The 11,636-nt window shown below is 36.6% G+C and overlaps 1 protein-coding gene across 3 annotated transcripts in view; it reads left to right on the top strand.

Annotated features, from left to right (window-relative positions):
* The window catches only part of SLC25A16 (solute carrier family 25 member 16), a 91,938-nt gene that overhangs the window by 11,849 nt on the left and 68,453 nt on the right, over positions 1-11,636 (top strand). For all 3 annotated transcript variants that reach the window (XM_024765558.1, XM_024765559.1, XM_024765560.1), the window contains exons 5-6: positions 9,505-9,626; positions 9,876-9,942. In XM_024765558.1, coding sequence (XP_024621326.1) covers positions 9,505-9,626; positions 9,876-9,942 — 189 coding nt within the window. The remainder of the gene's footprint in view (positions 1-9,504; positions 9,627-9,875; positions 9,943-11,636) is intronic.

Raw genomic sequence — 11,636 nt, forward strand, 5'->3', positions numbered from 1 at the left:
TTTTTTTTTTTTTTTTTTTTTTTTTTTTCTTTTTTTTTTTCTCCTTGCCCTTTTTTTTTTTTTTTTTTTTTTTTTATAAATTTATTTATTTATTTTTGGCTGTGTTGGGTCTTCGTTTCTGTGCGAGGGCTTTCTCTAGTTGCGGCGAGCGGGGGGGCCACTCTTCATCGCTGTGCGCGGGCCTCTCGCTGTCGCGGCCTCTCTTGTTGCAGAGCACAGGCTCCAGACGCGCAGGCTCAGTGGCGCACGGGCTTAGTTGCTCCGCGGCATGTGGGATCTTCCCAGACCAGGGCTCGAACCCGTGTCCCCTAGCATTGGCAGGCAGATTCTCAACCACTGTGCCACAGGGAAGCCCCTCAGTCCCCTATTGATTGACGTTTGGGATACTTAAAATTTTTGTTTTGCAAATAACACATTGTACTTGTGTGAATATATCTGTAGAATAATTTTCAGAAGGGAAATTACTTTATCAGATGATATGTGTATTTAATTTTGTTTTTTTTTTTGCGGTACGCGGGCCTCTCACTGTTGTGGCCTCTCCTGTTGCGGAGCACAGGCTCCGGACGCGCAGGCTCAGCGGCCATGGCTCACGGGCCCAGCCGCTCCGCGGCATGTGGGATCTTCCCGGACTGGGGCACGAACCCGTATACCCTGCATCTGCAGGCGGACTCTCAACCACTGCGCCACCAGGGAAGCCCTGAATTTAATTTTTGATAGACCTTTGCAAACAACTGATCTCCTTAATGCTTTCAGTAGCCCTTTCTCCTACATACCATATCAACACTGGGCCTTATTAAATTTTTAGTATTTGGCAATTAATTATGAGTAAGCTTGGTCAGCTTTTCAAATGTTTATTGACCATTTGTATTTCTTACTTTCAGCATTGAATTGTTTCTATTCTTTAAATATTCATTTTTATGAGTTTGGGAATTAGGACATTATTTTTTTTTCTGTCAAATATTGCTATTATTTTATTTCCCAGTTCTAGATTTGTCTTTTAACCTTATTTGTGATTTTTTTGGAAAAATCATCCAAAAGTTCCCCCCCCATATAGAAATATTACATAGCCAAATGGGTTAGTCTTTTCCTCTGTGGCTTCAAAATTTTTTGAATTGTGTTGAGAAATGCCTTCCCCATTCTAAGATAAAAACATTTATTCATGTTTTCCACTAAAACTTTTTTTTATATTGATTATTTTTTAAAATGTTAGATTTTCATTGTTTTTTTGTTTCTCACACCAAAAGGTAATTTAAGTATGTAGCAATAGAAGAGTGGTAAAAAAAAAAAATCCATGTCAGAATTCTATACTTCCAGTACTACATTTTTTTGTACATTTGTAGAATTGTATTTATTGACAGAGAAGGATGTTTACATCATATGTAGAAAGAAAGGAAATTACAAAAGAGAATGTTTAATATGCTATATTATATTTTGGTTTTTAAAAAGTAAATACATATGTAAATATACATTAAAGAAACATCTGCAAGGTTATAAACCAACACGTTAACAGTTTTTATTTCTGCTAATGGAAATAAGACCATTGGAAGGTGGTATACCAAAATCTTAACTATGTGGTTATCACAAGGTTTGTAGGATTTCAGTTGATTTTTTTGGACCTAGATTTATAATGTCCAACCTGACCTACCTTATCCATGGTTTTGCCTTACGCAATGTTTATTTAACTCTTTTTGACTTCTGGCAGACTGACCCAAGATCAATAAGTATTAAAAGTAACCAGGAATATTATCTAAAGTATTTAGCAAACCAACCGTAGAGGTACTAACATATAGGACAGGCTCTGAAAGCCTCCAACTAACATTTTCATGGCTGGATCAGGACACAGTATGTGGTGGTGGTGGGAGCTCTGGTTGGGGAAGAGACTACCAGAGTCATGATGTGGGAGATCTTGGAAGCTGGAGCAACAGCTATTTGTCAACTGCTATAGAAATATTTTAGTATTTTACACTGGCATGGCAGTGCTGGTGAGTAACGTTAGCTAGCATGTATTGTTCACTTGCTTTGTACCCTTCACAGACCTGAGCACTTGCCATGTAATCTTTGAGTACTTGACATGTAGTTCACAGAAAGATACTATGAGGAAAGTGCTATGATTATCTCTCATTTTACAGAAGGAAAATTTTAGTAAAGTTTCCAAATCTGAAAAGTTATGATTTCTTACATCACTTAAAATTTTTTTTGTCTCTTAAATTTGATTTTATAAGTGACAGGTCAAATTCTTTCTTTTAGGGTTGTAGGAAAGATGAAGTAGGATTATGAATATGAGTAAAATCCTAAAGACTTTGTATTATTTCCTTTTCGTGGCACTTGATTATTTCTTGACTAGCGTGTTCATATTTCTGAAATGAAAGACGTGTTAACATCAAGGTTTCAATATACGCTAGAAAATAATAATAAACCAAAGGAACTTCAAGTATAAATTTTAATTTTTAAAGAAAAGAGTTTAAAAAAATTCTAGCTATTATAGATAAGACTAGTGCTTCCATTAACCAATATTTCTCTTTTTATTACCATGTTTAAGTAATTATAATTTACATTTTGCTTTTATAATTTTAAACAGTTGAAATAAATGTTCTGGTTACTTTTATTTATATCTGGTATCTTTGCTTCTGTACTTTTGGTGGTCTTTGAACATAAGTTGGAAATTTTATATTTGCCAAAATTAAAAATGGTATGTTTTTCATGATCATTTCAACAGAGCTTATTTTAAAGCTTTTTTGAACTTCAACCTTTTCCCTCATCCTACAACTACAATCCAGTACATGTTGAATCTCAGTCATTCAAAAAGGAAAAACTAGAGACTGAGAATCAAGGTTTGTATATTTAAGGAAGGCCTTCTCCTTTCTTTCTGTATGTTTCACTTGTTTGAAATAAATCTTGATCTGCCAGTTCCTATGAAACTAAGAGTGACAGGATAGAGAAGAGGAAAAAGAAGAAAGTTGTCAGAAACCAGAAGCAACGAGCTGAGTTCTGCTTGTGGCCATTTCTGGTCTACTCTAGTTTAGTGCTTGGCGTAAGGCTGGGAGGTCAAATGGACAGAACACTTACTGCCTGGGATCGTCGCTGGCCTCCATTACATACATGTCCTTTGACTATGGGCAGGTCTTCTGAGCCTGCCATAATTCATTTATCCATTTGTTAAAGTAGAACTTATGATTTTTCAACTCCCTTTCTTTCTTAGTTGTTCTAAGGGTCAGAGTAAAGAATTCTGTGAAAACATTCTGAAAGATCTGAGGTCCTCCATAAGTATGGGGGAATGTTATTAAACTTTCCATGCCAGTGTCTTGTTACATTTCTTGAGCCAGCCACTTGAATTCCTTATTCCTCAGAAAATGAACAGCCCAGTCAAAAAATGGGCAGAAGACCTAAATAGACATTTCTCCAAAGAAGACATCCAGATGGCCAACAGGCAAATGAAAAGATGCTGAACATCGCTAATTATTAGAGAAGCGCAAATCAAAACCACAATGAGGTATTACCTCACACCAGTCAGAATGGCTATTATCAAAAAGTCTATAAATAATAAATTCTGGAGAGAGTGTGGAGAAAAAGGAACTTAATGGTGTGGTATTTTTAAAAAGCATTGACATAGTCATTATGAAGTGAATCAGAACTTAGTTGGAGGGACTTTCCTGGTGGTCCAGTGGCTAAGACTCTGCACTCCCAATGCAGGGGGCCCAGGTTTGATTCCTGGTCAGAGAACTAGATCCCACATGCTGCAACTAAAGAACCCGCATGCCGCAACTAAAAGATCCCGCGTGCTGCAACTAAGACCCAGCGCAGCCAAATAAATAAATAAATAAATGTTTTAAAAAAAGAACTTAGTTGGATATCCTCAAACTTACTTTACAGTGCATTATTGTTTTTCTTTTGAACAGTATAAGATGTCATAATCTTTTCTGTATTTAGGGCTTTTAGACTTTTACGGCTTTTGAAAGTCTAAATCCAGCCTGTAGAGGGCTTCATAATTTTATACTTAGAGTGAAGGGTAAAATATGACTATCAGAAGAATAGTTCTCACCTCCCACTTATTCCAAGGATAAATAAACATTTAAAATCTTTTTAAAAAAAAAAAAACATTTAAAATCTTAAGGAGTTTTCAAGATTTATCGGAGTACAAAATTATTAAAAATCTTCTTGCTAAATTCTAAATTTTAAAATTACATTTAAATCACTGAGTTGTTTTTAGAAGTAGTGAACAACAGCAACAACAAAAAACTTTGTAAGCTGTTTTTTTTTTTTTTGCGGTACGCGGGCCTCTCACTGTCATGGTCTCTCCCGTTGCGGAGCACCGGCTCCGGACGTGCAGGCCCAGCGGCCATGGCTCACGGACCCAGCTGCTCCGCGGCATGTGGGATCCTCCCAGACCGGGGCACGAACCCGCGTCTCCTGCATCGGCAGGCGGACTCTCAACCACTGCGCCACCAGGGAAGCCCAAACTTTGAAAGTTTTAAACATCCTGGTTAAAAGGTTTTGTTTTTCTTTAGGAAGATTTGATTGCTCAAATTCAAAAGAAATATACCATATAAAAACATAGTGAAGTAAACTGGCCGAAAAATTGTAAAACTAGATCATCAGTTTAGCATTATAGTAATCATTGGCATTATTTTTACCATTCTCTGATGTACAATTAGGTTATGCCAGTTCCTCAGCCTGACTCATGGTCTTACAGCTTTTAAACTAATGCCTCCTTTACCTTTAGAAATTTCTGGATGTCCAGAAATTTCCATTTTCCATTTCCATTTTCTACCAATTTACCATTTTGATCACTTTGTTAATTCAGTTATTTCATGTTAAGCCACTTGAAACCAGTAAGAAGACAATGAGAAGGCTTGGAGCATGTGAGAAGGAAAGAAGAAATAAATGGAGTCGGGAGAACAAATAGGAGAGGCAAGACGAAAGTGATCCAGATAGGGAGTAGAAAAAAAATATGGGAGTTGTAAAAATGTACAGAAGCATAAAAAAATAAAATGAATAGTGATGATCTGGGCAAATCCTAGCAAAATCTGATGTTCAAATTGTGTCAGGATGATCAAGCCTTAAAATGGTCAGCCTTCTGATTCTTTTCTATATTTGTTAAACCCCTTAATATGAACCATTTTCAATAAACATGGAACTAGTTTATAGATAATTTCTCTTCATTTTATTTTGTAAAATTTTCCCTTGCAAAATATTTAGCACAAGCTGCAAAAAATTAAACCAAGCTGCGAAATATGTAGTTTTATAAATATCTGGATAATAAGGTATTTGCTGTGACTTAAATGTGATATTATTGCCAAACCTTGTCTTAGGAACATCACATTTGTACCGTATTAGTTTAGATTCAGCTTCAAAGAGGCCATTTAGAAGAGTCACTGCCTTGGCTGCCAGACATGGCTGGTTTGAATACCAATAGATAAAAAACAAGTTAAATAAAAAACAAGTTTGAAAATGAATAGCTTGAAAACAAATGGCTCAGATGTACAGCTCAAAATCAAATTGGCTGAAATGAGGGACTGACATTTCTAATCACTGAACTGATGGAATTTCTGAACTAAAAATTTAAGTTTAGAAAGTACTAAGTAAATGTTTGAGAAAAGAAAATTACAGGGAAGGCAATATATGTTGTGATATGAGTCAGAAAATTTAGTCTCAAATTCTACTCTGTGATACAGAAACTGTGAATTTGGTCAACTCACTTAACTACTTTGAGCCTCAGTTTTCTACCTTGTAGGATTCTTGGTGGTACTTGGTATTTGAGGATTAGAGGTGGTATTTGTAAAGTGCCTGGTATGGTGTGCTTGGCACATTAGTAGACACTCTTTATTGTTATGTGCAAACTAAAATAAGGAAGGTTTAAAATATCACTTACAGCTAAATCACAGATAAGTGAATCATAAATCAGCCTTTCTTCTATGAGTCTAACCTGTTAGGAGTACCATTAGGCTAATCTTGATACAAAGTATTCCTTGCTTTTAAAATTAAACATATTCAAACTGACTTTCGGCTCATTGTCTAAAGTAATTGAGGTCATTCTCAAGCGAGAACTAAGCGGGGAAAAGAGAATGAAGGGTTGCATTTGTTTGCATTGAAGTATTAACAGTATATTAGCTGTGTAGATTTTTAGCTCAGAGATAATGTTATAATCACCCAGGTAGAGATGCCATGAGAGATACCTAGATAATAACATAAAGAACATTGTTTTCTAATCCATGTATAAGGAGTGGCGAACTGATTTAGATTTTTGGGAGAGTGGCAGAAGCTCTGAAAATTAGTATAGATTTAAGTTTGGGCTAATAAAAATGGATGCAAGTTACAGCAGCATTTGCTAAGTAAGTGGGGTAAGGTATCTCAAGTCTATTTAAATAATATTAAACAAATACTAAAAATTTAACACTGGGACTTCCTTGGCAGTCCAGTGGTTAGGACTCTGTGCTTCCACTGCAGGGGGCACAGGTTCGATCCCTGGAGAGGGAACTAAGATCCCACAAGCCATGTGGTACAGTCAAAATAATAATAATAATAATGATAGTAATAATAAAATGTCAAAAAAATTAAAACTAAAAAGTTAAATTAGGTTAAGAATACAGAAATCACTTAAATTGCCACTTTTATGCCTAGTATGCTATTGTAGGCCAAAGTTGTGGCAAAAAATTATATTTTCATTTGGTAAGACTAATAAAAAGATGAAATTATCATGTTAAAAACCTACAGAGAAAAAGAAAGTCTTGACAATACCTCAAGCTCTTCCTTTCCAACCTGGGCCTGGCAGGATGGTTCCTGCAAAGAAGGGTGGTGAGACGAAGCGTCGATCTGCTCACCAACCAGGTCGTGACCAGGGAGTACACCACTAACATTCACAAGCACATCCCTGGAGTGGACTTCAAGTGTGTGCCCCTCAGGTACTCAAAGAGGTCCAGAAATTGGCCAGCAAGGAGATGGGAACTCCCGATGTGCTCATTGACACTATGCTTAACAAAGCTGTCTGGGCCAAAGATATGAGGAATATCCCCTACCATATCTGTGTGCAGTTGTCCAGAACACATAATGATGATGAAGATTCACCAAACAAGCTCTATATGTTGGTTACCTATGTACCAAGGAGGTAACCACTTTCAAAAATCTGTCAGCACTCTCAGAAATCTACACAGGTGATGTGGAAGGGAACTGACCACTGATTGTCAAAGAGGGTTATAAAACTGCCCGCGCCCCCCCAAAAAAAGAAAAAGAATGTCATATGAGAAACAAACCAAATAACAGAGTGTTTTTTTGCCCATCCAATGTTGGAAAAATTATCTAATAATTGAATATTCTGCTTGTCTAATAATTATCTAATACTTCTGATAAGTTAGAGAAATAGGACTTATATTCTAACAGATGACATTATAAATCAGCACAGTCATTCTGGAAGGCAGTTTCTGTTAAAAGCCTTATGCATTGTCCTAATAATTTTATTTTAGGAATTTATCCATAATGAAATATTTAGTTATAAGGACATTCATCAAAGCACTGTTTACTATTACAATATCATGTAGCAAATAATGGAGACAACCTAAATGTCTAAGAGGATTGTTTAAATGAATTATAGTACATCCAGGTAATGTTTTTCTCATGTGGAAAGATGGTCACAATATAATGTAAAGTAGGAAAAATTTACTACAAAATAGAATTACACCATTATCATGTATTTTTTAAAAATAAATTTATTTATTTTATTTTTGGCTGTGTTGGGTCTTCGTTGCTGCACGTGGGCTTTTCTCTGGTTGCAGTGAGCGGGTGCTACTCTTCATTGTGGTGTGCAGGCTTCTCTTTGTGGTGGCTTCTGTTGTTGGCAGAGCATGGACTCTAGGCACGTGGACTTCAGTAGTTGTGGCACACAGGCTCAGCAGTTGCGGTTCACGGGCTGAAGAGTGCAGGCTCAGTAGTTGTCGCGCACAGGCTTAGTTGCTCTGCAGCATGTGGGATCTTACCGGACCAGGGCTCAAACCCGTGTCCCCTGCGTTGGCAGGTGGATTCTTAACCACTGCGCCACCAGCGAAACCCATTGTCATGTTTTAAATGTGTGTATGTGTTTAGATGTGTGTAAATGCCCCTGTATAAAAGGTTTGTAATATTATATTTTTAGGTGGTTATTTCTGGAGGATGAATATGTATATTTAAAAATTATTTTCTAATTTTTTTACCTTGAGCATATATTTCTTTGGTACTTTACAAAAATAGAAGATTATTTTTAATTTTAAAAATAACTGTTACATAACTATACCTCAGTAAAAAAGATGCAAATAAAAATTCATCTGGGGGACTTCCCTGGTGGCGCAGTGGTTGAGAATCCGCCTGCCGATGCAAGGTACACGGGTTCATGCCCCGGTCTGGGAAGATCCCACATTCTGCGGAGCAGCTAGGCCCATGAGCCATGGCCGCTGAGCCTGCACGTCCAGAGCCTGTGCTCCGCAACGGGAGAGGCCACAACAGTGAGAGGCCCGCATACCGCAAAAAAAAAAAAAAAATGAAGCCAGCGCAATGAGAAGCCCACACACCGCCACGAAGAGTAGCCCCCGCTCACCGCAACTGGAGAAAGCCCCGCGCAGCAAGGAATACCCAACGCAGCCATAACTAAATAAATAAGTAAACAAGCAAATAAATAAATACATATTAAAAAAATTCATCTGGATATTTTATGGAATTTGAAATCATATATTGATGAAAATCTAGAACTTAATACTAAATTTGTTTATCAGGAGATTTTATTCCCAAAATAAATTGTTTCTATGACCTTGGACATTTATATTTTTATTATGTTTAGTCAGTAACAAATTTATGTAAATTTTATTTTATTGAATTCCTGTATGTTTTGTTTTTTATTTTGGCCTAGCTGCTCTGCTGGCAGGATCTTTGTTCCCTGACCAGGGATTGAACCCAGGCCCTTGACAGTGAGAGCATGGAGTCCTAACCACTGGACCACCAGGGAATTACCCTTACCTAAATTTTAAAAAGAAAATAGTGATCATGCTTTGAATTTTTTTTAAAAATGCCTTTATTTTATTTTTAAAAGAATTCCTTAGGTAGGTTAAGCATCTCTCCATTTTAGGATTAGAGAAAATAAGGAAAAAGTCAAATATCCTGCCTAGTGCTTTGGAGATAGTCAATTTTTCTTTTCTGATGTCTTACCTGTGAATAAACAAGTAATAGAATTTTAAAAATACTAACATGATCCACTAATACTGTACTATTTTGGTGCTAACATTATAACTTCACAGTGGGAAGAACTTGAAAAGATTTTACAAACTGACCCTTTTACTTACAAGTTTTTCAGCTGCTAATATTATGATATAATTCTGTCAGTAGTATTACTTTGATTTCATTGGGTTTTCATCGTTACTATATAATTTGAGAGCATTACTAATGATAGGAAAGGTATATATGTATATATATATATATATATATATATATACACACACACACATAATATATGATTCTTATACATTTAAGTTTCTGCTTTCTTTTCAGGTATGACAGCAGTTATCTGTACTTACCCTCTTGATATGGTTAGAGTACGCCTAGCATTCCAGGTGAAAGGGGAACATACTTATACGGGAATTATTCATGCATTCAAAACAATTTACGCAAAGGTATTTTTCATTTTTACTTTTCTTGTCTATAACATGTCCTTTTATATTTAGGCAAATGTTTTGAATGTCATTGTTTTGAATAGTTATTGTTTTACTTATAATTACTGATACTAATCATAATTGTGAAAACACATGTGTTTCAGTGTGGGTCCAGAATAATTTTTCCTATGTAATGTATGCTTTTGTTCTTTTGCATTTATCATAATAAGCCCAGTGTAATTTCACTTCTAATTTTTCTTCACTCAAAAGGAAGGTGGTTTCCTTGGATTTTACAGAGGCTTGATGCCTACTATATTAGGAATGGCTCCATATGCAGGTATGTTTTAAATTTGGCAAAATCTTCGTTTTTCATTTTCTTGTAGGAATAATTTTAAAGTTTAGCATGTTATATTTAAGCCCCTAATCTGTCCAGAATTACTTTTTTTCCTCCCTAAGGATAGTCACTGATTAATTTCTCCTTTCCCCAGTGATCTGTAGTGCTACTTCTTAAAACAATAATAGAATGCAGTTTTATAGTAAGTCGTTTTTCTTTTTTTTCTTTTTTTTTTTTTTTGCGGTACGCGGGCCTCTCACTGTTGTGGCCTCTTCCGTTGTGGAGCACAGGCTCTGGACGCGCAGGCTCAGCGACCATGGCTTATGGGCCCAGCCGCTCCGCGGCATGTGGGATCTTCCCAGACCCGGGCACGAACCCGTGTCCCCTGCATCGGCAGGCGGACTCTCAACCACTGCGCCACCAGGGAAGCCCCCATGTGCATTTTAGAATCATTTTTTGATGTTGCACAAAAATCCTTGCTGGAATTCTGAATGAAATTGCATACAGATCTTGGACGTTTTTGTTAGTTATATTCATAGACATAAGTTTTGTTGTGTCTTTTAGAAAATTACATTTTCAGTTTATTGCTTGATTTAATTTTTATATGATTTTATAGCTAGCCATTATTCTACTTGTTGATACGATAGCCAGCTACCATGCTACTTGTAAATGCTTTGGATTTTCTGTGTGGACCATCACATCCTGTGCAAATAACATCATTTTTCTTACTTCTGTTCAAATCCTTATTTCTTTGTCTATTTATGTTTATCTTATCTTACTGTAGCAGCTAAGGACCTACAGTGCAGTAGTCAATAAAAGTGATGATACTTGGCATTTTGGCTCGTTACTCATTTTATAAATTTATTTATTTTATTTATTTATTTTTGGCTGCGTTGGGTCTTCATTGCTACGTGCGGGCTTTCTCTAGTTGCAGTGAGCAGGGGCTACTCTTCGTTGCGGTGTGTGGGCTTCTCATTGTGATGGCTTCTCTTGTTACAGAGCACGGGATCTAGGCGCGCAGGCTTCAGTAGTTGTGGCACATGGGCTTCAGTATTTGAGGCTCGCAGGCTCTAGAGTGCAGGCTCAGTAGTTGTGGCGTATGGGCTTAGTTGCTCCGCAGCATGTGGGATCTTCCCAGACCAGAGCTCGAGCCTGTGTCCTCTGCATTGGCAAGCAGACCCTTAACCACTGCGCCACTAGGGAAACCCAACATTCTTTTTTTTAATATATATATTCTTTTCCATTGTGGTTTATCATAGGATATTGAATACAGTTCTCTGTGCTAGACAGTAGGACCTTGTTCTTTATCCATTCTATATATAAAAGCTTACATCTGCTCACCCCAACCTCCCATTCCATCCCTCCCCCAGTCCCCTCTTCCTTGGCAACCGCCAGTCTGTTCTCTATGTTCATGATTCTGTTTCTGTTTCATAGATAGGTTCATTTGTGTCATATTTTAGATTCCACATATAAGTGATATCTTATGGTATTTGTCTTACCATTATGAAACTTTCTTAATATCATCTAGTATATTGTCATTGTTCAAATTCCCCCATTCATAATTTTTTTTGCCCAGATCCAAGTTAATATTTGCCTGGGATATCTTTTTTCATCCTTTCATTTTCTACTTTGTCATGTTTTGTTTTTTTTTTTTTTTTTTTTTTTTTTTTTTTTTTTTTTTGCCTGGGGTCTTTTAA

Source organism: Neophocaena asiaeorientalis, unplaced genomic scaffold (assembly GCF_003031525.2).
Source record: "Neophocaena asiaeorientalis asiaeorientalis breed wild unplaced genomic scaffold, Neophocaena_asiaeorientalis_V1.1 scaffold31, whole genome shotgun sequence".
NCBI classification, from domain to species: domain Eukaryota; kingdom Metazoa; phylum Chordata; class Mammalia; order Artiodactyla; family Phocoenidae; genus Neophocaena; species Neophocaena asiaeorientalis.